Consider the following 25069-nt stretch of genomic DNA (forward strand, 5'->3'; position numbering starts at 1 on the left):
TTTTTTTCTTTTTTTTTCATATTTTACGAAGGACAAATACGAGAGAAGCTATGAGAAAAGACATAAAAAAAAAAAAAAGAAAAAAAAAAAGAAAAAAAATAAAAAATAAAAAAACAAAAAAAAAATTCGTATACACATTTTTATTTTTGCAACTCTTTATTAATGTCGTTGCAGCTTCAGCTGAGCCAGGTACAGATCTGAGCTCGTTATTATAAGCGAGCTCTCACAGTTACGCACAATCTTCGTCCTCTTAATCGTCGCGTTCGCGATAATAACGTAGGCAATTATAAAATTTCATAAGTTTTAAATGGCTGTGAATAGAGCTCAAGAAAAAATAAAAGTAATTACTAAAAAGATTTCACCTTCAGTCGATCCTAACTTGTTTATAGAAACGAGAATTTGAACGTTGAATCACTGACAACGCAACAAAGAAAAATATAGATAGATAGATAGATAGGTAGATAGGTAGATAGATGGGTAGATACATAGGTAGATAGATAGATAGATAAATAGACAGACATAACAAATAGATCCATGTCTTTGGTAATATACGTATGTATATTGAAGAGAACGTAAAGCTTTAAAAGACGGAAAGAAAGAATTTTCTTATTGAAATTATAATTCATTATTTCCGTCAATAAATAATTAAATAATTACGTTCCTATTTGCGCTATAAAAATGGTTATAATATTTACATAATTGGCTGATTTAAATCCGTCGAAATTATGAACAATCGTAAAAGACGATTTCGTGAAGTTCATTCGCAAATAATAACAAATAGATTATATATGATGTATATTTTCTTTCGTTTTTTTTTCTTCTCTTCTTCTTCCTTCCTTCTTTCTTCTTCTTCTTCTTCGTTTTTTCTTTTCTTTTCTTTTTTTTTCTTTTTTTTTTTTTTTTTTTTTTTTGTAGAAGTAAAATGAATTAAAAGACGCAGTAAATTATAATTCTATAACTAAATTCTGCCTGAGTTAATTGCACCACTTATCCCATTTGACTTTTATAGTGAAACAATGCTTAGAACGCGATATATGAATAACTATGTCACGGCAATATTTCCAAATTCATTAGATTTTATTTCTTATTGTTTGTTCGTCGCATCGATTTATGGCAAGAACATTATAACTTTAGTGCCCTTTTAATGCCCAACGTTTTTTTTTTTCCCCTTTTTAATTCTATCTAATGTGATTTTTTTTTTTTTTTAACGTGATTACCCAGTTACTTATTTCATATACATTTAACAACATATAATTCCTTATATGAAATAACTTATGTGAAATAAAAATCGACGTTATTCCGTGATAAGTGCATACGATTATTAGAATAATTCGGTTCAACTACAACAGATTAGGAAATGCCGAAACATATTGGGATAAGCATTTAATTCTAAGAACATCTCGAAATTTATAAAATTTGTTTAAGTTACTTCAAATTCAGTAAATATATATATATATATATAATATATATATTTTTTTCCTTCCTCTTCCTCCTAGATTACTCAACGTAGAAGCAGAGTAAATGCAATACATGCAAAGATCTTATATGTTTATCGCAAAATGTTACTTATTATTGTTTAAAACGCTTTTCCTTATACTGCTGTACGAAACCATATTATTTTTAAAGTTATATTACGACCGCATATTTTTTTTTTCTTTTTCTTTCATGAATCAACAAATATCATTCATTGACTTTTTGTTTGTTTCCAACATATGGGGATTTGTTGATCAAACATTATTGAGACATAAGCTATCCGTGCACCATGATGAAGTTGTCTTCCCATTTCATAGGCTAACTGGGCATCGGTATCGGACACTGGACTTGCCAAACAATAAGATGACTTTGTTCACCATGTTCGTCAGCATTGGCTGCTATTATAGCATTAGACCGTTCGATACTCTCTTCTGTTTCTTCTCCATCACCTAAAAATTTGGTAAATATTTCGTGTGACAATTAATTAACTTCTTTCTTTTATAATATATAAGGAAAGTGCAAATATCAGTTTTCGTTCATATAATACAATAAATACATGTCAGCTGGAAAGGACCACCCCCAGAGAATAAAGGCAACAGATATATAATTGATCCTATACAGTTCTTTACAAAAAAATAGTGATAATAATTTTTTTTTAAAGTGAAGCCAACAGATTTTGCTATACGTTTATAAGCAATTTATCATGACGTTTAAAATTTATGAAAGATCATTTATAATACAACACACTTTTTAATCGGTAATGGATAAATATGAAGCCAGCCAGTCAAATGTTAGTCAAATTTCGTTATATAGTGCAACAGAAGAGAGGAATGTTCTGTTAGTATAGGTCTTCGTAACCGAGTGTTATTAATACGAATATTAACATATGCTGAAATAAAAATATTTTCTTTTTTTTTTTGTTTTATTTTTTCATTTTTTTTTTTGCTTTTTTTCTCTCTCTGGGGGCATACCTGACCAATTGCCAAACTATTAGATGAGTTGCCACATCACTTTCGTCTTCTGGTTCTTCTGCTAAAATTGTCACCATCACACATTACATTTTGACATACTTATGATAGTTAAAAATGGCTTACGTTATATGTTAAGTACATGATAAATCTGGTAACGCTTACTTACCGACTCTAAAATCAATGTAACCTTCGCCCCCTGATAATACAAGCATCGCAGGCTGTGAACCATCGGTTGCTGCACTTTGACCACCGTGGCCTAAAAGATATATTGTATTAAAAAATTTTTAAATTAACAACGCCATGATACGTAAACTTACCAGGTACAGCGACAAACATTTTTACGGCATCCCTGTGCCCATGAAAACTTAGTTGGGCATGAGCCATACTACAATACGGTATAAAGCTTCCAACTGCAACGCCTCGTTCCGATGCAAAGACTCTAACACCAATTCCTGGTGCATCACCTTTATTAGCTCCCGTTTGAACTCTGGATACTGCCATTGAACCGCCTGCACCTATAAAAATTGTATGTAATATGATATATAAATAAATCATATAAATACAACATATTAATCTATAAAAAGATTATTTTTATATAAACGCACTTTCGGATAGTGGTACTGAAATTATCACTCCATTTCCAGTACCAATCCACAACCTATTTGAGGAAATTAATAAAGCTGTGATTCGTACAAAAGAAAATCCGAGTTTCCCTGTTCCCAGCATTTTACTGACATAAGGTTCTATATCAACATCTTGTAGATGTTGATAAGTATGTGCATGATAGAGTCTTAATGTTGAATCCAATCGAATGCTAACCCAAACGCCCTCGCCTAACCATGCCAATTGTCTCACTTGTGACTCTCTTCTAGGATGAGCATCGACAGTGCACTGAAACATTGCATTATTTTATACGTTTATTTATTCTTCATTAAATAAAACAAATTGTTTCAAAATGCTTACTTCAACAGTCATTCTAATAGGATCTATCACATGGATTTTGTTTCTATATCCACACCATACTGTTTTTCCACTGACAGCGGTCATACATCTGATCGAGTGTTGTGGGCTTCCTAAAGTAATAACATGATACTGAGAAAGGTCCCATTGACCATCTGGGCCCCTTCGGAACAAAGCTACAGTTCCATCGGCCAAAGCAACTAAAACGCGGCCTTGAACGTGCCTATAAAATAACATAAAAAAAAAAAAGAAAAAAAAAAAGAAAAAAAAAAGAGAGAGAGAGAGAAAAAAAATAGTTTGATTATAAGCAAATTATATAGGTAATTTTATCACATGTAAATAATATACAAGTAATATTTAATATTTTACATACACGATAGCCACAGCCGCATCCTTTAATTTTACAAAATGCAAGCAAACAGACCATTTGGCAACAGCCGAGTGTACAAAAACAGCACCATTTTGAGCTCCCAGCCACATGGTTGGTTGTATTGATGACATTTTTTCGATAGGTGTACTTTCCTCTATTTCCTTATTTTCATCTTCCTCGTTCTTATCTTCTTTGCAATTTAATTCATCGTTCACTACTTCTGAATTGCATTTAATAAAATAAACCTTTCCTAAATTTGCTGTTTCGCTATCTACACTTTCCAAACTTTGGGGTCCGGCACTCGAACTCTGATCCATATCTTTTGTTTTTTCTAGAGTTTCATTACTTTGTTCTTCGACAGAATTACCATTCTCCTGTTTATTGTTCTCGATAGAAGTCGTTGCTTCTTGGAGTTTTTTCTGTTCGTTCTGATCAATATGTTCGATTATGATCGTTTCATCGTGATTACTATCTATGTTATCACCATTTTTATTATTAACTTTATATGTCAAATTCTCCTTCAAGTTTTTAGGATAATCACTTTCCATGGCACCAGGTACACTAGCAATGGAAAGTAAATGTCCTTGACAAACACTAAAAACCTCTAAAATATCTGCTGGATTATTGGCATCTATAACTGTAACTTTTGACATCTTTTGAGTCGATGTGCAAATCCAGACCAAGGAACTAAGTTTCTGTTCCAATTGTTCTGCCTCCAATCTACGTTGTTCATTTTCTTGAAGTTCATTGTCTAAATGTTCAATCGCATCTTCAGCTTCTGTTTTAGTCGTATTTGTTTCTGATGCTTCAGCTGCATAAAATACACTTCCTCCAATCATACAACCACCATCTGGTGTTTTGCCTCCAGTTAGATTTACACCAGCTCCACACCAAATCTGTATAAAGAAAGTTTGTTAATGTTTCTAAAATCTGGACAAAAAAAAAAAAAAAAGAAACAATAAATTCTTTATTAAATATTAAAACAGTATACTCACTTTCATTCCTGGTTCTGTTTCTTGAAGAGGCCTACAATATACTGGTACTGGTACAGGTTGTCTTACTGGTGCTATTGGTTTTCCTGGCAAACTCCATCCATAAGCTTGTAATCGACCGTCTTCTTTTCTAACGTGTGCCCTGACTTGACGATATTGTTCTCTTCGTTCGTTTGCTCGGCGGGCTACGAGTTTTTCAGAAGATCTGTAAAGTACGTTTTAAATGCACAATATATTTATTTTAAATGTAACAATTTAAACAAGCGTAATGCAAGGGAATGAGGAATTGAATGATTTAAAATGTCTAATTTCAGATTTGTTGTCTTCAAATATCTAGTCTTACCAAGATTCATTTTATTACTAATATTTCTTCCTATATTTTATGTTGAAATACTTTTAGTATTTCAATATTATACATTATTTTTATGTGAGCATGTCCCAATTTTTTTCATTCCTTATTTGAACGAATTTTTAAATTAAAGAAAAAATGAAAGAAAATATTCTCTTGGAATCATTATTCATGCCAAGGACCATCTCTCACAAAATCAGAATACAGGTGTCAAAGCAGAAAAGTTAGGAATATAGCAGAACAGATTTACCTGCTGACCAATAAGCACCCCAATGAAAGCCAGAAAAACCAGGAATCTCTTGATAACGCCATGAAGGTGAGGCAAGAAAACCCGAATAATGAGACAAAAGCGAAGTAACGACATCGAAATAAAAGCCAAGTTTAACATACTCATAACTTCATTTATTCATCGATCAATAATGATCGAATATATTATCAGTTTTCCAAAAAATATACAAACTCTTATTTACAAAACTACAGCTTTTCAAGCATATTTCAGAAAGGTAACAGTCAATTTATCTCATTAGTTATTATACTTTTATCATTTGCAAGTTATTTTATTAAATGTAAATCACATAAAAATCGGTATATGTACTTTACAAATATGTTACTTGTATATGAAGACTAGGAAATTAGACTTTAGAGAAGGGATAAAATATAGCAAACAGAGAGAGAAAAAAAGTAATATATGTACGAAATATAAAGCTCTTTCGTATAAAACCATTGATATCTTAAGTCAAAAGTTATTTCAAAAATTTATTGCTCAAGATAATTAATCAATGAATGTAAAAGGGGAAACGGAACACGATAATGTATTAGCAGCAATAGTACGTTCAAATTGGTCAGTTTAAATTCTAAATTATGCAAAGAAGACTCACGTCTTTTAAGAGCAATCAAGACTATTTGTAAGAGGTAAGAAAACATTATGGATCCCAACAGACCAAAGAGGATTCTAATCTGGAAAGATGACCGCAATTCATTCTATAATAATTATTTCCCATTTAGAAGAGATTATTTTTCCAAAAACTTTTATAAAAAAGAATTTTACTAAAAGTAATTATTATGGCAGCTTTGATATATAACAGTATCAAAGTACAAATATATATATATATATATATATGGTGTAATATGTGTGTGTGTATATATATGTATATGTATATACATATATGTATATACATATACATGTATATATATTCATAAATATATGTATATATATATATATATACATATATATATATATATATTATATCTATATATAAATTAAGCTCCATAATTGTGTGCATTTGCACTAAAAACTTTCATTGCGCGATAAATCACAGATTAAGATTGATGTTTTATGATGTATAAAGCTCAATACTCAATAAATAAATTTGTATCTAAATAACAGATAAAAATCAGGCAGGCTGTGATGTCAGATTGACATAACATCAAGGTGCATGTATATAGAATAGGATTGATTTCTCACATGGTGTCTCCTTGGTCGAGAAAGTCATGGCGATTTTTCAACGTGTGTTTACGCATGGTGCTCACGGCTGGAACAACTTGATTCGTTGGTGCACTATAGCGAATATGAGGTAAGGTATGTGTTCCACGAACTAAATTCCCACGATCAGTTGTTGTGAAGAGACTACTAAAACTACAAAGAAAAGAGACGAAAAGATTCATTGTTTTCTTATCTCTTATTATACATATTTATATTGATCTCTTATTTATCTGATACTAACAACTTCCAAAATTGTGAACCTTTTCCTCCTGATGTATTGGAAGGATCAATTTTATTTGCTCTAATTATTTCAGTCCACCTAACAGCTTCTTGAAGCTCCATAAATCTTTCCTTATATTGATTTCTTTCCATGAGAACTCTGGCCATTTCCACTCTTGTAAATCTTTTTCTTTGAGCTAAAGGCACGTCCTCTTCGTCATCGCTCTTCGCTGCTTTTGCGACAGCCTCAGCATCCTCTTTCACTTTCTTTAATTCTTCTTCAAGTGCCGCAACACGTTGACGTAAGCGATCCTTAGTTTGCTGCAAACCACGAACTTCCTCGCGTAATATTTCTTGCTCGCTGGAGGAAGTAAATGATTAGTTGAAGGAAAAATAAATAAAAAAAATCAAAAGTTAAAATAATCTAAATTAATTACCTAGTCAGTTCATCCACTTTAACTATTAAATCATCCTTAACTACGTTAAGGGCATTCCTGAAAGATAAAGTGCAATAATGAAACCATTGTTTTCTATTAAATTATTTTCTTTTTCAATAATATAAGATAGCTTACTTTGTAGCTAGTAATTCATTATTTTCCATAATAAGATTTTCCACTTCTTTTCCCATTCCTAAAGAGTACAAAATATTATTTCAAGTATGAATATATATTATATATTAGTCTACATATAGAATTTAATATTATAAAAAAGCGTTTAGTAAAAATATTACATAATATTGTGTTAATGAAAGAAACTTTTAACATATAAATAATTTTTCCTAATATATCTTTCTAAATGTGAATATAAGATAGATAAAAAAGATAAATAGCTTACCATAAAAGTTGTCATTGACTGCGTGATTAGATTATATATTGCATGCATCATTCATCAGAGTTTCAGTAGAAGTCAGCATAGTGTGAAAAGGCAAGCGATGGATGAAACATCCAGACATATTAGGAAATAATACTTCTATTATTAAAGTTCTTAATTAGAATAGAAAGTTTGAAAATAAATCTTGTCTTTCAAATGATATAGATTTGAGTAAAAGTTATTTACTTTGATAAGATTATAATAATCATCTTTATACTGTTTCATAGTGTAAATGTGTTATCAGAACATGAAAATGGTTTATAGTTAAAGAGCTTTGATACTTTACTATTGTTAGAATTTAAATAATGAATAAACACACATAACCAAATTTATATTGATTTGTAATCTTTTTGTTAAACGTACCCGATGATGCATATTCACCAGGATGGACCCAACTACCTATGATTATAACAATCACAAGTTAATTACGAACATGTATTATGAATATAAAATTCGAAAATTTATATGCATTTTTACCTGTGATATCTGCACCTTCATCCATTTCACCTAACGCATCTGCATCTTGGAAACTAAGTTCCTGATACAATGTATTGCCACTTCTTTGTTCTCTTTCAGTTTTACTTCTACCACCACTTGGTGTTGTAGCTAATTTCTCCATTCCACTTGGTGTCGTCGGTGTTATCAGTGGTGGTGGCAATTCAGTCTCAGGACTTTCATCTATAATTAAATGATAACAAAAAAGAAGGTGTGTGTGTGTGTGTGTGTATATATATATATATATATATAATAAAAACAAAATAATCTATTTCAAATATTATGATAACATACGTCTGGAAATTGCAGTAGTCTTATTTTCTTGTTCAGGCTGATCTGTTAATTGACTTTTATCAGAGGTTTCTATTGCAGCTTCACTACTACTATCCAACATTTCAGTTCTTAAATTTGCAGCATTTGGTGGGCTTTCATCTTGAGGTTCTTCTGCATTTATACTTGCTTCTAAACTTTGAAATCCATAACTTAAAGGACCAGAACTTCTTGACATGTGGGCTAAACCAAGAGAAGGCAATCTTGATGGACCACGACCGCCAGTTGCATTTTCTAATCTTTCCGTACTACCAACCAACATTTTTGTTCTTTCCATATAATCTACATGTGTCTTAAATAATTCTGTATATCTGTCATGAAGGCGGGCGTATTCACGTTTTAGCTCTGTTTCCTTTTCTTCGAGACGAACAACTAAAGCAGAAATAAAATATTGTTAAAAGAATAATATATAAAGACTGATTGATAAAAGGACAAAACAAATTGCTACTGTCTACTATAGGATGTAAAAAAAGAAATTCTTATATAAATAAAATATAATATAAAATAAAATTAACTATCAACTACTTTATTAATGACGATAATAAATTATATACAATAACGAAGAAATATAAGGAGTACTTTAGAAATAACATATTAGGATAAAAATCATGCAATGTAATTAAAAGAATATACATAAAAACGTATGGTATGAAGTATTTATCAATTGATCCAAATACCATGAGATCTATAATCCATTGTAAAATCATATATATGATGGAAACAAAAAGAAAAAAAAAAGAATTATTCTACTCTACTGTGAAAAGATGTGCTAAGAGAGGATGTACTGGAAGAACCATTGGCAATTGTACCGTGATCTTGCGAATTCTTTGTTTTCAGCTCCAACATTCTTACAATTGACTCTAAACTGTCAATTCTTGATAATAATTCTTTCCTTTCATCTTCTGCAACATCTTCTTGCTCGAGCAATTTCTGATGAACAATAAAAAATTTCTCATTTTTGAAATAACAATACGCACACATTTTGTAATAAAAAATAATAGCATTCGTTAAGAACAGAAAATAAAAATAAAATTAGAAAAAGAATTTTACCTGATCAGACGTTTTCCTCAGTTGCTTTTCTCTCTCATATTGTGTAACTAGCTGTTCGTTATCCTCCCTTAATAATTCTAATTCAACTTCGCGTTCTTGATTTTCTGTATAGGATACATCTAAACATTCTAAAACATTGACTAGCAAAGGCATTAGGTCTTTGACTACATCTTCGTCATATCTTGCAATCATCTTTTCAAATTCTTGATAAATACTGCCTGCCAAGGACTGTACTTTTTCAGACATGACAACATGACTGTCTTCGTGCGTACCATATACTGTTTCTTGATCCATCTTTATTGTGTTATATAAAATCTATGGAAAAAAAAAAAAAAAAAGAAAAAAAGAAAAAGAAAAATGTACTCAATTTGTTATATCCTTAACAAGCATATATCATATTTTTATTTTCTATGACCATTTTAATGATTATAAATATTGACAGATAAGATCATTGACATTTCATTGATATTAGACAAAAATTGTAAGGAAAAGAAAAAGAAAAGGAGGGGGAAAAAAAAAGTGAAAAAAAATTAATCCATTTACCTAAAATCTAGGCAAGTATACCTATTATCGTGATAATAAAATATATAAATATAATCGTCGTATTATTCTGCTCTGCATTTTGTACGTGTATCGAGCTCTCATCGGAGGTCTGCTAAAAAAACATGTAAATGATACGATTTGTTAAATAAATAAATGATGATATTATGTAATTAAAAAAAAAAAAAAATAAAAAAAATAAAAAATAAAATAAAAGAAGGAAAGAAGAAAAAGAAAAAGGAATTAAAATATTGGATGAAGATCGCGCTCCTCGGCACTCCTAAAATCGAATATCTTAAAAGAAAGTTTACATCTGTGACCGTGGTAAACGTCAGAGACGATTTTATAACCTTTCTCGTAGACGCACCTGACGTTTCCGATGAATGAAATGATCGTTGGAATAAAATTAAATCAGATCACAACGAGGTACAACGCGAAGTCATTGAATCCTTCGATACATTGCCCATTGCGTTAACATTTATTTGATATATGTCATTCGAGAGATAACCCCCTTTAAGAAAGTAATAGTTATGCTCCTTGCCCTACGAAGTCGCTCGATTCGTATGAATTGTTTTATGACGTTTCGCAATCACCGTCCTGGTAATAACTTTTTATTTGCGATGCAAGTTTCACTCGTTTTTCTAGAAAAGCAAATAATACATTGGACTCGATACGTGTTACGACGATAAAAAGAAAGAAAAAATTTATTCGCTCATTAAGTAACGTCACAGACGCAAAATTTACCGAGCTCTTTTCTCGCTGTCAATTCCTTTGACTTTGTTGGTCGTCCTCAATCACGAATATTCGCCATTTTTTTTTCGTTCTTTTCCACCACAACCGAATTCTACTATATACGACTGTTCCTCAATGTGTTCACAAATAGATCCTAAAATTGCACTCGGTCAAATGCAAGCGAATACGTGACCTCGTCCGTTAGATGGCTTTGGCATCGTTCCATTGTCACGAAAAAAAAAAAAAAAAAAAAAAAAAGAAAAAAGAAAATATCTTCTTATTTCAGAAAGAAAAGCGATGAAAATATATCGAGGATTTATGAAATATCATCTCGTACGAATTCTAATTTTTTCTTATCCTTTCATTTTCTTATTTTTAATTCATCCTTATAATTTAATATACAGGTTATGTATACAAACGTATTATATATATATTTTGTCGCACTGCTGTTTTATCTATATCGCTATAACATCATCGAAATAGTATAAGAAGGAGAAATAGAATCAATGAAATAAACCTTAGGGCTGATACAAATTATATTTTTGCAGATTGAAGATATCTCGTTTTTCTTTCTTTCTCTTTGTAGAATTACATTTTCTGTAGGTTCTAGAACTATAGTCAAAAGAATAAAGGGATAATATCTATAGTTTGAATTAATTTTAACGCAGCGCGCGCATTGTGATATTGTACGCTATTGGTGCTTCGTTATAGCCTTTAACCAATTAGCGTTGACCATTATATACCACCAATTGCACGATGATAGTGTTACATATATTATAGCAAATCTTACTGCTTATATATATGTATATCGCTGCATGGACACAGTAAATGGTCGACATGTTTCATCGGCGAAGCGGTCATCGTGTAACTTTAATAAATAATAATTGTACCGCAATTCGAAATTATTCCGAATATAACTATGGATTGGTACTTAGTGCTATGCCTCTTAAGGATGATGAGATGTTCGAAGTTCGTATTGATAAAAAGGTATGAATCCATACTATTGTTGTTTGCAAATCAATTTTTGGTATACTATTAAGGATCTGGATCTGTCAAATGTCGCATGTGTTTATATTTTATATTTTGTTAAGTGTTATCTTTTCACGAACAATTTACGTGAGTATTGGAAATAGTAGTTGAAATTTTTTTGTAAATATTGTTAAATTTTTTTCATAAAATATTAAAAATATTTGTTTAATGACAGATGATATCATGGAGCGGTACTATAGAGATTGGAGTGACAGAATGTGATCCTGAAACTGTGGAATTACCTGCTTGTGCTACAAATCTTCGCCATGGATCTTGGATTATGACTAGCTCTGGCATAGTGCACGATGGTGAACGAATAATAGAGATATACGGTACAGATCTTAGTAGTCTGGATGTGGGAAGTACTTTAGGTGTAATGAGAACCTCTAATGTATGTTCTTTTTTATTTAATGATTCTGAGCATGCAAGGAATGTTTTGTTATTTATTTTCTTTTAATTACAGCACGAGCTGGTATTTTACATTAATGGGGTTTCTCAAGGCATTGCGGTAACCAACATTCCAGAGCGTTTATTTGCAGTTATAGACATGTATGGAGATTGTGTTCAAGTTACCATTACTCATCCACGACTTCTACCTATTAGTAATGAAGTAAAGGATGAGGTTGAAATTAATAATGATTACCCTCTTGGTGGATCATCCAATTCATCTACAACTAATCTAGTCGCTAACTTGAATGTTAATTTAAATGTTAATGTAAATGTTAGTTTACCGAAAAATCCAAGCCCTGCTGCTATTAGGGAAGATCGTTTAAGGTTCCATGAAAGAGTAGGTGCGCTTGTGAAATTATCTAATAATGCAAGAACAGCTGAAAGGCGGAGACCAATTGATGAATTTAATAATGGCGTTGTTATGACACATAGGCCATTAAGAGATAATGAACTTTTTGAGGTAAGCTTATATAGAAATATGATATTAAAAAAAAAAAAGAAGATATTAATGAAATATGTAAGAAATAATGATTCTTTGATTGTAGATACGTATAGATAGACTTGTTTACAAATGGTCTGGTAGTATAGAAGTTGGAGTTACAACGCATAGTCCTACTGCATTAGAATTTCCAGCAACAATGACCAATATGCGATCTGGTACAACAATGATGTCTGGGTGTGGTATTTTAACCAATGGAAAAGGCACTCAACGTGAATATGGAGAATTCAATTTAGATGAGCTTAGAGTAAGTTTTAACTTAACAGTACCTTTTCTATAAGATATTATTATATTTATTTATTTAGGAAGGAGACAGAGTAGGAATGATAAGAAAAAGTAATGGAAATCTCCACTATTTAATTAATGGACTTGATCAAGGAGTTGCTGCCAAAGTACCAGCAGGTGTATGGGGTGTCATTGATCTTTATGGAATGACTGTAAAGGTGACCATTGTCGATCGAGATGAAAGGGAAGAACAGAACTTAGTCACGCGACGAAATACTTTGCAGTTACAAGGATTGAACGGTAAGGACAGTAGTGTCCTTGTTTTATGATTTATGTAATATCCTTAATTGGTTCTCCTACCACCATAGTTTTGATGGGATACATATAAACGTGCATTCATTTATCAACGAGGAAGACAATTTATACATTCCTTTGTAGAACCAGAAGAAGAACCACCAGATAGACTCATGTTTCATTCTTGTTGTGGAACACATGCTGAAGTAATTAATAACGGACGTACAGCACACAGGCCTAAGTAATTAATTCATGAGTTTATTTCTTTCATTGAGAAAACTAGAGAACTATTTTATAATTATCTTCTTTGTAGTGCCATAGATGACTTCAATAATGGAGTAGTATTAACCTCACGACCGTTAAAACCGAATGAATTATTTGAAGTGAAATTAGATAAAATCGTTTCTAAATGGGCAGGTTCTATAGAAATAGGTGTAACAACACATTCACCAACAGAATTGGAATTTCCTTACACAATGACTAATGTTAGGTACATGTATTTACAAATAGTATCATGGCTATGTGTTAATTTTATTATATATATATATAATGTGCCTATATATACCATGTGCCTTATTACTTGAAATTATTCATGTCTTACAGATCAGGTACCTGGATGATGACAGGAAATGGAGTGATGCATAATGGAACAACTATGATAGATCAATATGGACAAAATTTAGATCGATTACAAGTTGGCGATCGTGTAGGAGTTATGAGAAAAGATAATGCTACATTGCATTTTTATGTAAATGGTGCAGATCAAGGTGCTGCTGCAATGAGTGTACCAGAAAGAGTTTATGGTGTTATAGATTTGTATGGGCAAGCTGCACAAGCAACTATAGTAGATACTGCAGATTTCTATAGCCCAACAACAAATAATTCTAGTTTTAGTAATACAACTTTGTACAGGTTTGTTATTTTGTATATTCACATATTGAATATTTATTTCTAATATGTAAATACATAGTATAAAAGCAGAATATATAACTAGTATATATTAATTTTATTTTTACTTTAATAGTGATTTGAGATTTCACTATGTACATGGAAAAAATGCACGTATTACAAATAATGGTTTAACAGCATCCAGACCAAGAGCTTTAGGTGAATTCAATGAAGCTATAGTTATTGCAAATCGGGCTTTACGTGATGGTGAAATGTTCGAAGTAACCATTGATAAAATGGTAGATAGGTGGTCTGGAGCTATTGAAGCAGGTAATCTTTATAATAATATAGAAGCTTTTAATTGTTCATTTTATAAATTTAAATTTGAGTATCATAAAAGTGTAGCTGCCTTCCTTGTATTAATATTAGGAAAATCTCCCAGGGGTTACACTTATCAGACCAGATGAACTGGAATTTCCATCTACAATGACGGATATCGATCATGATACTTGGATGCTTTCTGGTTCTGCTGTAATACGAGATGGCATTACATTGCGTAACAATTATGCATGTGATTTAGATAAATTAGTGGAAGGAAATCGTATTGGTATGATGCGATGTTCAGACACAAGTTTACATTATTATTTAGATGGTGTAGATCAAGGTCCAGCATGTACAGGCTTACCTTTACACGTTTATCCTGTGATAAATTTATATGGTCAATGTGCACAGGTATAATATTAAAATGAGTCATATATAAAAATTATTTAAATGAAGGAAAAAAAAAAAGGTGGATGGGGGAAAGAGAAGAAAAAAAGAAAGAACTTTATATTTTTCCTTAGGTTACAATTGTACTGCCAGAACGTAGAGATCCATTAACACAGCAATACATTCCCTCAGAAAATAGTACCAGTCAGCAGCCTACATCTGTAATTCAACCGCAAGCTCAAACAGAAGTTTTACATAAATTTCACACATCTGTTGGTTCAAATATTCAATTGAATAACGAAAAGACAGTAGCAACAAGACGTAGAGAACATACCAATGCTGTGTTATTAAGTGAAACTCCATTAGACAATAATGAAATATTCGAAATTGTTATTCAAGAAACTGCCTCTGAATGGAGTGGTTGTTTAAAAATAGGAGTTATAAGCAATGAATCTGGTAATTGGTTGAAACCTACCAATCGTGTACCTGATATAACTTCTATTCCAGCAAATGCTTGGTACTTAACAGGCAAGTATAAAATTTACAATTTCTATTATCTCAATAAGTTTTTTTTTTTTTTTTTTTCCTTATAAATAAAGCGTCAAACAGATTTAATACATACGATCGATTGCAATTATATAGGAAATGAAGTAAGACATTCGGGATGTGTTCTTTGTCCAAATTATTGCCCAAGCTTGGAATGGCTTTGCGTTGGTGATAAAATTGGAATGAAACGAACGCATGATGGCAATTTGAAGTTTTATATAAACGGAGAAGATATGGGTATAGCGGCATCTAATGTGCCTGAAATGGTATATGCAATTATTGAACTTTTTGGAAGTACTGTTGCAATAAATATTACAAGTAACAAACATCAGAATACGGCAATATCTCCCAATGCAAGTTTGAGATTACAGGATTCGTTAGAATTATTGTTAGATCCCATGCCACCTGTTATAAGAAAGTAAGTTATATTTGATAATTATCGAATGATATTTATATATACATATATTTTCTTTTTTATTTTTTTATTTTTTTATTTATAGTGATGCAGGAATGGATACATCGATCGATATATCCGAAGGAAAATTAGCTAATGATACTATAGTTACTCCAACGCAACCGGTAAATAATATAAATGGAGAAACAAATTGGAATTATGAATTTCATGAAAACCATGGTAGAAATATTGAACTGGATAGAAAAGTAATAGCCAGAAGAGTTGCAAGTTATAATCAAGGTAAAAATTCAAGAAATATTAGAAAGTGGAAGATAATCAATGAATTATTTATAATTCGTACAACAATATTTAACAGGTGTAGTAATGTCTAGTCGTCCATTAATAAAAGGTAAATTATTTCAAATAAAAATTGAGAAATTGAACGAGCGATGGGTATCCAATATGCTTTGCGGTGTTACTTGTATTGCACCAGAGAAAGCTAATTTTCCATTAACAGCGCTTGGTTTTAAAAAACACTCGTGGATTATTTGCAGTGATTGGATATTTCATAACGGCATGAGGGTAATCATTTCTTCTTAAAGTATTTAAAAATATTGAAAATTTTTTTTTTTTTTTTTTTTTTATTCCTTAATTTAATCTAATCTATATTATGTCAAATATTTTCCAATTGAATTAGGTCAAAACGAAATATGGCTCTGCATTAGAAAACTTACAGTGCAATGCTACAGTAGGTTTATTAATCGACGAAGACTGCAGACTTCACTTATATATTAATGGTGTAGATCAGGGAGTGGCAGCAACAGATGTGTCTCCATATGTCTATGCTGTGGTCGATTTGTATGGTCAATGTGAGCAAGTTTCAATAGCAGGGACAGATCAATTATATACGAATTCAGTTGTTGTTGATAATAGCACAATTGCATCTGCTACCGAATGTAGAACTGAATTGGATGACGTAGAAAATTCACGAGAGAAAGCTGACTTGGAATGTCATGAAAAAGAAAATGCAATTCCAGCTACATCCTCGGATCTTTCCTTATCAACTTCTCCGAGCATACCAAGTCAATGTAGTTCTCATACAAAGGATGGAAATTATTCTGCTGTATCCTATAGTAACGATGACACGAATCTGGTAAACAACATTCCAGAAAATAAAGCGACATCGAGTGTTTCCGACTCGAATAATTTAGATTCTGGTTCGGACGTAAGTAACGAAGGAAAAAGTATTAAAACTAAAAGTTATACGGAAGATACAACAAGTCAAGTTAACGATAACAATACATTGCAAAATAATCAGTCGGAAAATAATACTAACGAAACGAATATACATACGGAACATCGAGCGATCGCAAACGTTTTAAATATTAGAAATGAATGTACAAATGTAGAAATAAATAATGCAACAAATATTAATATTAAAAATGGCACGACTAGTAGCGCTACAAATATTACTAATTTAAATTCTGCAATTAATTCGAATAATGCTAATAATGCAATCAACGAAAGTATAGCATCCAATAGTCAAATTGTTAGTATAACTACAAGTCAGAATAATGTACCCGTTAATATTTTGAGTATGTCACAAATTGGTTCCTTTTCTTGCCAAAATCTTGCACCAAATGTATTGGATAATTCATCAACAGAAATATCAAACAATACTTCTTCAAGCTTTCATGAGTTACATTCTAATATTAATTGGGATAATGTTACATTAACGAATGATAATTGTAATAATGGCGTAGTATCTTCAAATCAGCACAATATGACAAATAATCACACAGTACCATCGATACAGAATATTTCATTACCATGTACTCCTGGAAGTATTTCATCGGTCACAAAGAAATGTGAATATTTAAAGGCATGTATAAGGCTTAAAAAATCACTCGTATTGCCTGATGAATTTTTTTCACTGGACGATGCATTATGTTACTGCAGTGCCTGTTATAAGGCAGAAGGAGATAATGCTATTTGTAAAAAGGGCGAACCTCCGGCAGAATTTGCATTGCCCGTTGGCTGGGCAAGATTTCCTTTAAGACAAAGTATCAATGCAAATCAAATCCCACAAAGTACTACAGACAAATGGCACGTTGCTTTCTATGGTATACGCTTAGATGCCATAAGGTCAGCAATGAGAATACTTATTTTGTTCCTTTGTATATATACATATATATATATATCATTTCTACAAAAATACATTTTTCTCAGATTAATTCTCGACAGAGGAGAACTTATGACAAAGGAACAATTAGATGCGAGTAATTTAATATGTACGAAGAACGAAGTCCAAAATCCTCAAGTAATATTTTCACCGAATATAAATTATGCGGCATCGGAAGAATTCGTTAAAAAATATCCGTAAGTAAATGAGTAATGTTAAAGGAATGAGAGAGTGAAATAACAAATTAAAATAATTATTTATATACATATATGTGTATATATATATATATATAGATACATCGATCATCAATCAAATAAAAAACTTAATGCATCAACTGCATTCCAATTGTTGGTAAGACCTGGTTCATATACAATAGGACCAAGTGGAAAGGACGATATTGAATCACAATTTGAATCTAGTAAATGGGCTACCAAAGAAGCTGGTGCTACAGTAATCGTGGCTCTGCTGATACATCTGGATGGATTTTAAATTTTTCTTTTGAAAATACGTCGATTTTATTAATTCTCGTTAAATACGCGAAGAGCATTTTTATTTTCAGTCAAGAACTATGTCGGTGTACATAAAATACCGTCGTGATACAGCAGTGGTAAGAATTAAAGATCAATATTTGATTCCGTCGAAGTTACGACATGGATTTGTGTTGTGACATTAATATAAATCTTATTATATATTGTATACTGCAATCGATTTTCGTCTTGTACGAAAGGATATATCTTAAGATTTTGATTATTTTAATATTAAGTTATTATAAATGATAAAAGAAAGGAAACATCTTCGCGTGCTCTATGAATACACGTGTATTATATTCAGAAATTATTTCTTTCGGCGTCAACGTAAATGGTGGCCTAGGTTTGAAGTTTATACGAACAAGAATCATATGGATACATCTGCACAATAATAAGTTCCCTATATATGTCCAAAGGGACATAGTATTTTTGACTTCTATGCTTCGCGCCTAATAAACACCAAATCTTAATGATTGCGTTATAAGATACACAATACATTTCTCAAAATGCACTATTCTGCAATTCTGCAACATTGATGAAGTTTCGTGTAATATGCACGTTGTAGAAATAAAAATGGACAATGGCAATTCTCATTACAATATATCGAATGATTTATTTGAAACAATATATACATATATTTTTTTTTTATACATATATATATATATATATATATATATATATATATATATATATATTCATAAGGAAAAAAAAGAAGAAAAAAGAGAGAAAGAAATTTATTTCAAATGTACTTTTTTATTGCAGTTTTTTATTACGACGAAAATATTCCTACTAATAAGAAATCGATACGAAACACTTACTATGTTTTTTTCAATGTTTAAGAATGTTTGATTTAATGATTGAAGCATTTGTCTAATTATCATTTTTTCTTTTTTCTCTTTTTTTTTTTTTTTTTGTTCTTTTTTTCTTTTAATGGCAATTGTTAAATTACTCTATTTTGTGATTAAACAAATAAAAGTAGAATACGAATGTTTACAATGAGAACAATTAGGATTAGCATTTATATTTAAAGCATCAAATTTTCTTAAATAAAATTCTATAAATTGTCAATTATATTAAAAATGAAAAACTCTCATTAATGCGTTATAACATAAATTATATTTCTTCTTCTAAAAGTCACCAGACATTTATATGTGTATGCATTCATTGATTAGTACATGAGATCGATTAAATTATTAAACTAAATTATAAGAAATGTAGTTTCTTGGTATAAACATAAATACTTATTGTATCGAACGATCACTCTATAAATTGTTTTATCGTGACAACAATTGAAAATAATCATTATTCTATGACTTTTAAGTATTTATATACAATTATCAAACAATTTTAAATCGTCCTTCGTGTTTTCGAATTTCTTTGTAATTTCTTTTTTATTATCTTATTTATTTCCTTTTTGCGTTGTTTTCTTTTTTTTTTTTTTCATTTTATTTTATTTTTCATAAGCACACTTTATAAACAATAATTATTTATCGCAAACATTTTATACCCAAATTCGAACATTTTGATCCCAAGAGCAACTGGCTACTGCCATACCATTATTAGTAACACTGAGCGACGTTACTCTATTCTCATGACCCGATAGAATACCTTTACAAAATAAGAAAAAAATATATAGATTAGACGTATTAAACAAATTTTTCTTGATCGTTATAAATGACAATTTTTTTTTCGCACATGAATATATAAATATAAAAAAAAAAAGAAATGAAACAATATATATACATATATATATATATATAATTTACCATTGTGTTGATTCTTCAACGTATCCCATATATGAATAGAATTATCGTCGCTTCCACAAAATATGAATCTACCACTGAGTGATAATCCGCAAGATGTAAATCCTGGATTTGAATTTGGTGGTTTGAACGTTGCTAATTGCTGATCGGATCTGAAGTCCCATAATCTAGCTGTCTTATCTTCCGAGGCTGTTACGAAACCTTGTCCCGAAGGATGATACTATCGTGGAGAAATTTGATATATTGATAAATAACAGTCGTAATAGAAAATATAACGAGATAAATACGAAGGATCAAATTTTTTTTAATTATAATGTTTAATATTTTTGAAATCTCTTATAACTAACTCCGAATAAACTCTACTCACGCAAACGGAATTGACATCAGCATCGTGTCCAAAGAATGTCTGTTTGGCAGTTTCGTCTCGCAAATCCCAAAGTTTGCAAGTCTTGTCAACGGAACCGGTTACATAAGTGTTACCATCAGGCGAAAGACTTATGCTTACAACATCTCCCGCGTGTGCACAAAAGTCTGTAGTTTTTTTATTCGCCTCGAGATCCCATATACAACTGAAAGGGAATAACGAATGAAACGCGTTATTTGATGAAAGGGGGCGAAAAAAAAAGAAGGTAAAATAAAATAAAATAAACCAAGGAATAAAAAAAATCTATATATATATAGGGGTATATAACTTACATTTTCATATCGCCGGAGCCAGTAATAATGTTTTTGTCCTCGAGAAATCTACAAGACGAAAGAAATCCTTCATAGCCGAGTAACTCTCGAGTGATTTTAGCAGAGCCGGTGGCATCGCGATTATTAACATCGTAAATGGTACACATATTATCCATTCCACCGCAGGCAACAAAATTACCGGAAGGTGCAAATGCCACCGACATCACCCAAGCCGAACGTAATGGTATTACTTGGACTTTGTTTCCGGTCCAAGAATCCCAAATTATTAATTTTCCATCCAACGATCCTGTTACGCAGTGTCTAAGATTGAACAATTAAGAATGAAATAATTAAAAAGATTATGGATAGGAATACATTATACATCGTACAATTATTCCGATCATCATCGTATTAATATTAATAATGAAATATAATCTATTTTATTATAACAGACCTGCTGTCGCCGCTGAAATGTACGGAGTTCACCTTATTTATATGACCTTTCAATAACTTCTTCGTAGATAATTTTACTTTTGGAGCATCTGCCACGCTACCACATGCTTCCTCCAAAGTAGTGTCTTGTTGTTTTTTCTGATCCTCCTGCGAAATACATTGTTAATAGTTGATATAATAGTTCATCGAAATTATGTCGAATAAAAAGAAAATAAATAAATAATAAAGTAGATTAAATGCGAAAGAATTCGAATTGATAATAAACCTTGCACTTGTTGATGAGATCCTCCAATTCCTTTTTTAAGGCTGTTGTTTCCGCGTCATCCTTTCCCATTTTTTCCTAATTAAAAATAATAATAATAATAACAATAACGAATTGTCAAAGGAGCCGTAGACTCGAGGATGATAAAGATTAAGAGTATTCCAGTTAGAAACCAAAGTCTTTCTCGATGAAGAACTGTACGGTGAACAATACGAACTGATTTCCATCGAAACAAAAAAGAAGCCACAGAGGTAGCTAGCCTGCTGCCCTAGTAATCGTATTAAAACCGATGGTTAATCCTATTTGTTGAGCATTAGCTTGGCTCATACACATAACTTAATTACCTATATATACAGTAACCATTATTGCAATATCTATAGATTTTTAGAGGTCTATATTATATTTATTCAAATGTCTAAACGGATAAGTATGTTTAATTAAAAATATTAATTTTTAGATTTAAAATGAAGCCAAAAAAAAATTATATCAATTTTTTTTCATTAATGCGAATTAATTAAATTGGCGTTTCAATATGTGATAGTTTAGATCATTTTAAAGATACGTGCAGAAAAAATATATGCATATCTAAGTTGAATTATTATCTAAACATTGAAATATGCGAAAATAGCAATGTCGATGTCATCGTAATTAAATTTATTGATTTATTGAATCGTTTTCCTTGACATCTTACGCAACTTGTAAAAACATTGCGTATTAATTTTCTATTATTACGTGATTCGATTTTCGATGTAAAATTTCATCGATAAAGTAGATATCTATATTTATCGACTAATTCGATCGATAGGATAACCATCGATATTATAGATTTTGACTTTATCGACCGAGTTGATGGAATGTTAATGAAATTACGTAAGTTCTATCTATAACCACAAAGTAAATATGCTAACTTATTTCATTAAAAAGTTATTCGACAAAGAATTATCTAACACAATATATGAATTTACATTATACCAAACTACATTTTAGAAATTATTTTTTAAAGAATATTTTAAATCTCTAAATTCGTTGGTTCGTTCATTCGTTCGATTGGTTGTCTCTTCTTTGCAATATGATAGTCGACATTCGAGTTTTTCGATTGGTCGTCTCTTGAAACTAACGCGTCCATCTTTTCAATAACCGTTTATATACTGTCATAAAAAAGGCGCTTTTATTACATAATAATAGCCAAAACCGGTAAGGTTTTGTTTGGAAAAGCATTTGAAGGGATTTGCATTAAGTAAATATATAAGATCGCACGTATCAAAGTCGATTTCCGTAAGGAACGAGCGTAGGAAATGGCGTTGAGATCGATCTGCCGGCTGTCAATTGATTCGACTTTCAGCCATACGAGCCATTTGCGAGCCACCGCCCGCCCGAGTCGACCGTCCTTTCTTACGTTCGTGCGAGATTTTGCTAAAGACGCCAAGAAAATGAGTTTGCCACGGGTTTTCTTCGATGTCATCGCCGATGACAAGCCCATGGGTCGCATCGTTATGGAGGTAATGAAAAATGAGCATTTCTTTTATCCAATTCTATATGCGTTACGCAGAACTTCCTCGAAAATTCCGGCATGGTTGGTTGGCCATCTTGGTTTTACTCGTAAGCCGGCAGTAATAAACGTTATTTCCGTTTTATTAATTATCCATTAAATTTTCTTTCATCATACTTAATCGTAACTTTCGATCGTTTATTTATTTATTTGCACTCCAAACGGAATTTAATGGAAGCTTTTTTTTCTTTTTTTTTTTTTGGTGGATAATTATTCTAGTGTTTTCGTAACTTCGTGTCCTCGACCCTGACTTCCTCGTGCTTCATCGTACCAGTAAAATTTTCCACTCATCGCCGATTCAATCGTAGCGTGTTTCTCATGCCGCATAAAAATTATTTCCGCATTTGTATAATTGTTTGCTGGAGATGAAGAAAAACAAAAAAAAAAAAAAAGAAAAAAAAAGAGAAAAAAAACATAGAGACGATTCTTGGAGCGTGGTCTTCCTTTTTTTCGTTTTCTTTTTCTCCTTTTTCGTTTTTCTTTTTCTTCTTTTTTTTTTTTCTTTTCTCTTCTTTTCTTTTCATGGTTATCTGATAAGAATGATAGAGTTCAAATAACTCCATGATAATAACTGTAACTTGTAAATATAATGTCATAATTAAATCGTTGATTAATTTTATGCTAATATCCGTGGGAAATTTTATTGAATTTTCGAAAGGATCCATCTAGATATTTATTTTTATCGCGTTATTATATATAAATACTTTTTTATACGAATTTTTGTTTTTTTTTGTTTTTTTTTTGTTTTTTATTTTTTTCATTTTATACGAATTTATATCATATTAAGTGAAGGATAAAAATATTTCTTTATTCTATAACATTCTGTAATTTTTTTTTTTCCTTTCTTTTCTTTTAGCTGAGGTCAGATATTGTTCCTAAAACGGCAGAAAACTTCAGAGCTCTTTGCACGGGAGAGAAAGGTTTCGGTTACAAAAATAGCAGCTTCCACAGAGTGATCCCTAATTTCATGTGCCAAGGTGGTGATTTTACTAACCACAATGGCACTGGTGGTAAATCAATTTATGGAACAAGATTCGAAGATGAAAACTTTGTTTTGAAACACACGGAACCTGGCCTTCTCTCTATGGCGAATGCTGGACCCAATACTAATGGTAGTCAGTTTTTCATTACCAGTGGAAGGACCAGTTGGCTCGATGGCAGGCACGTCGTATTTGGAAAAGTTATAGAGGGAATGGATATTGTTAAGAAGGTAGAAAATATTTATATTTAAATATATTTTAAATAAGTATATGATACTTATCAAATTTTGTTTTAGATGGAAGCTATGGGCTCGCAGAGTGGACAGACCACCAAAAAACTCGTGATACAGGATTGTGGACAACTGTAGATCGTTTGACTAGCTACTGTAATGACTACATTTTTATTTAGCTGTTGCAAATATTAACGTCTTTATTATCCTAATAATATTTTTTGTCTAAATGTCACCTTTATTTCCAATGCCAGTACATTAACCTCCTATCAATGAAAACATGGCTTGCAAGTAAGAAGGTTTTGCGTCCATTTAATAACTTCAGCTATTATCCACACATTGGGTGATGATATATGAGTCATTTGCAGAAATTCAATAATATAGAATAATACATTTCCTCTGATTCTATTTCTGCATTTATTTGTACGAACATGTTTGACCTGTATTTTTATAAATAATACGTCACATTAAACTATGTCAAATCCACATTCTTCCGTAAAAAATGTTGACCTATGCATGATGTATTAAAAGTTAAAATGTTCATCTCATGCGTTTACAGTAATTTTATTCTATGTCATTTA

The 25069-nt window shown here is 31.1% G+C and overlaps 4 protein-coding genes across 13 annotated transcripts in view; 2 read left to right on the top strand and 2 right to left on the bottom strand.

Moving 5' to 3' along the window:
* Nucleotides 1–124: 124 nt before the first annotated feature.
* On the bottom strand, nucleotides 125–11021 carry LOC124950327 (JNK-interacting protein 3). 9 transcript variants are annotated; one of them, XM_047496848.1, is made up of 21 exons: nucleotides 10847–11020; nucleotides 10470–10743; nucleotides 10106–10214; nucleotides 9563–9877; nucleotides 9322–9442; nucleotides 8477–8884; nucleotides 8165–8365; nucleotides 8051–8086; nucleotides 7652–7669; nucleotides 7390–7447; nucleotides 7255–7311; nucleotides 6840–7178; nucleotides 6581–6751; nucleotides 4770–4971; nucleotides 3778–4670; nucleotides 3408–3627; nucleotides 3050–3335; nucleotides 2762–2959; nucleotides 2611–2700; nucleotides 2445–2505; nucleotides 1706–1922 (listed from the first exon to the last, which is right to left on the bottom strand). In XM_047496848.1, exons 4-21 carry the CDS (start codon nucleotides 9854–9856, stop codon nucleotides 1919–1921), a joined length of 3657 nt encoding a protein of 1218 aa, XP_047352804.1. In that variant the 5' UTR covers nucleotides 9857–9877; nucleotides 10106–10214; nucleotides 10470–10743; nucleotides 10847–11020; the 3' UTR covers nucleotides 1706–1918. The 9 variants fall into 9 exon arrangements, with proteins under 9 accessions (XP_047352796.1, XP_047352797.1, XP_047352801.1 ...); XM_047496840.1 differs by lacking the exon at nucleotides 2445–2505 and having other exon boundaries at nucleotides 125–1922; nucleotides 10847–11018; XM_047496841.1 differs by lacking the exon at nucleotides 2445–2505 and having other exon boundaries at nucleotides 125–1922; nucleotides 10106–10217; nucleotides 10847–11018.
* A 629-nt stretch (nucleotides 11022–11650) lies between these two features.
* Nucleotides 11651–20276, top strand: LOC124950376 (neuralized-like protein 4). Of its 2 annotated transcripts, none has more exons than XM_047496970.1 (17): nucleotides 11651–11821; nucleotides 12039–12254; nucleotides 12327–12773; nucleotides 12859–13059; nucleotides 13118–13337; nucleotides 13476–13572; nucleotides 13645–13821; nucleotides 13935–14243; nucleotides 14356–14549; nucleotides 14662–14951; nucleotides 15062–15455; nucleotides 15570–15891; nucleotides 15974–16167; nucleotides 16244–16449; nucleotides 16565–18012; nucleotides 18097–18246; nucleotides 18343–20276. In XM_047496970.1, exons 1-17 carry the CDS (start codon nucleotides 11663–11665, stop codon nucleotides 18536–18538), a joined length of 5220 nt encoding a protein of 1739 aa, XP_047352926.1. In that variant the 5' UTR covers nucleotides 11651–11662; the 3' UTR covers nucleotides 18539–20276. The 2 variants fall into 2 exon arrangements, with proteins under 2 accessions (XP_047352926.1, XP_047352927.1); XM_047496971.1 differs by having other exon boundaries at nucleotides 11817–11950.
* LOC124950377 (guanine nucleotide-binding protein subunit beta-2) lies at nucleotides 19674–21960 on the bottom strand. Its single transcript, XM_047496972.1, has 6 exons — nucleotides 21733–21960; nucleotides 21469–21614; nucleotides 21036–21335; nucleotides 20707–20908; nucleotides 20343–20559; nucleotides 19674–20184 (listed from the first exon to the last, which is right to left on the bottom strand). Exons 1-6 carry the CDS (start codon nucleotides 21799–21801, stop codon nucleotides 20078–20080), a joined length of 1041 nt encoding a protein of 346 aa, XP_047352928.1. The 5' UTR covers nucleotides 21802–21960; the 3' UTR covers nucleotides 19674–20077.
* A 958-nt stretch (nucleotides 21961–22918) lies between these two features.
* The window catches only part of LOC124950378 (peptidyl-prolyl cis-trans isomerase-like), a 2533-nt gene continuing 382 nt past the window's right edge, over nucleotides 22919–25069 (top strand). Inside the window, exons 1-3 of the mRNA XM_047496973.1 lie at nucleotides 22919–23228; nucleotides 24135–24488; nucleotides 24555–25069. The exon at nucleotides 24555–25069 is cut by the window's right edge and continues 382 nt beyond it. Of these exons, the coding sequence (XP_047352929.1) occupies nucleotides 23025–23228; nucleotides 24135–24488; nucleotides 24555–24626 (630 nt within the window). The 5' untranslated portion in view covers nucleotides 22919–23024 and the 3' untranslated portion in view covers nucleotides 24627–25069. The remainder of the gene's footprint in view (nucleotides 23229–24134; nucleotides 24489–24554) is intronic.

This window comes from Vespa velutina, chromosome 7 (assembly GCF_912470025.1).
Source record: "Vespa velutina chromosome 7, iVesVel2.1, whole genome shotgun sequence".
NCBI lineage: Eukaryota > Metazoa > Arthropoda > Insecta > Hymenoptera > Vespidae > Vespa > Vespa velutina.

Bases quoted from the DNA above. Each gene is read 5' to 3' on its own strand.
- LOC124950376 (XM_047496970.1), top strand. From the start codon at position 11,663: ATGGTCGACATGTTTCATCGGCGAAGCGGTCATCGTGTAACTTTAATA. The intron at 13,573-13,644 runs GTAATTAATTCA...TCTTCTTTGTAG, and splicing joins CGTACAGCACACAGGCCTAA to TGCCATAGATGACTTCAATA. The intron at 13,822-13,934 runs GTACATGTATTT...CATGTCTTACAG, and splicing joins TACACAATGACTAATGTTAG to ATCAGGTACCTGGATGATGA.
- LOC124950327 (XM_047496846.1), bottom strand. From the start codon at position 9,856: ATGGATCAAGAAACAGTATATGGTACGCACGAAGACAGTCATGTTGTC. The intron at 9,443-9,562 runs GTAAAATTCTTT...ATTGTTCATCAG, and splicing joins TGAGGAAAACGTCTGATCAG to AAATTGCTCGAGCAAGAAGA. The intron at 7,312-7,389 runs GTAAGCTATCTT...TTTATCTTTCAG, and splicing joins AATGAATTACTAGCTACAAA to GAATGCCCTTAACGTAGTTA.
- LOC124950377 (XM_047496972.1), bottom strand. From the start codon at position 21,801: ATGGGAAAGGATGACGCGGAAACAACAGCCTTAAAAAAGGAATTGGAG. The intron at 21,615-21,732 runs GTTTATTATCAA...TGTATTTCGCAG, and splicing joins ATCTCATCAACAAGTGCAAG to GAGGATCAGAAAAAACAACA. The intron at 20,185-20,342 runs GTAAATTATATA...TATTTTGTAAAG, and splicing joins GTTGAAGAATCAACACAATG to GTATTCTATCGGGTCATGAG.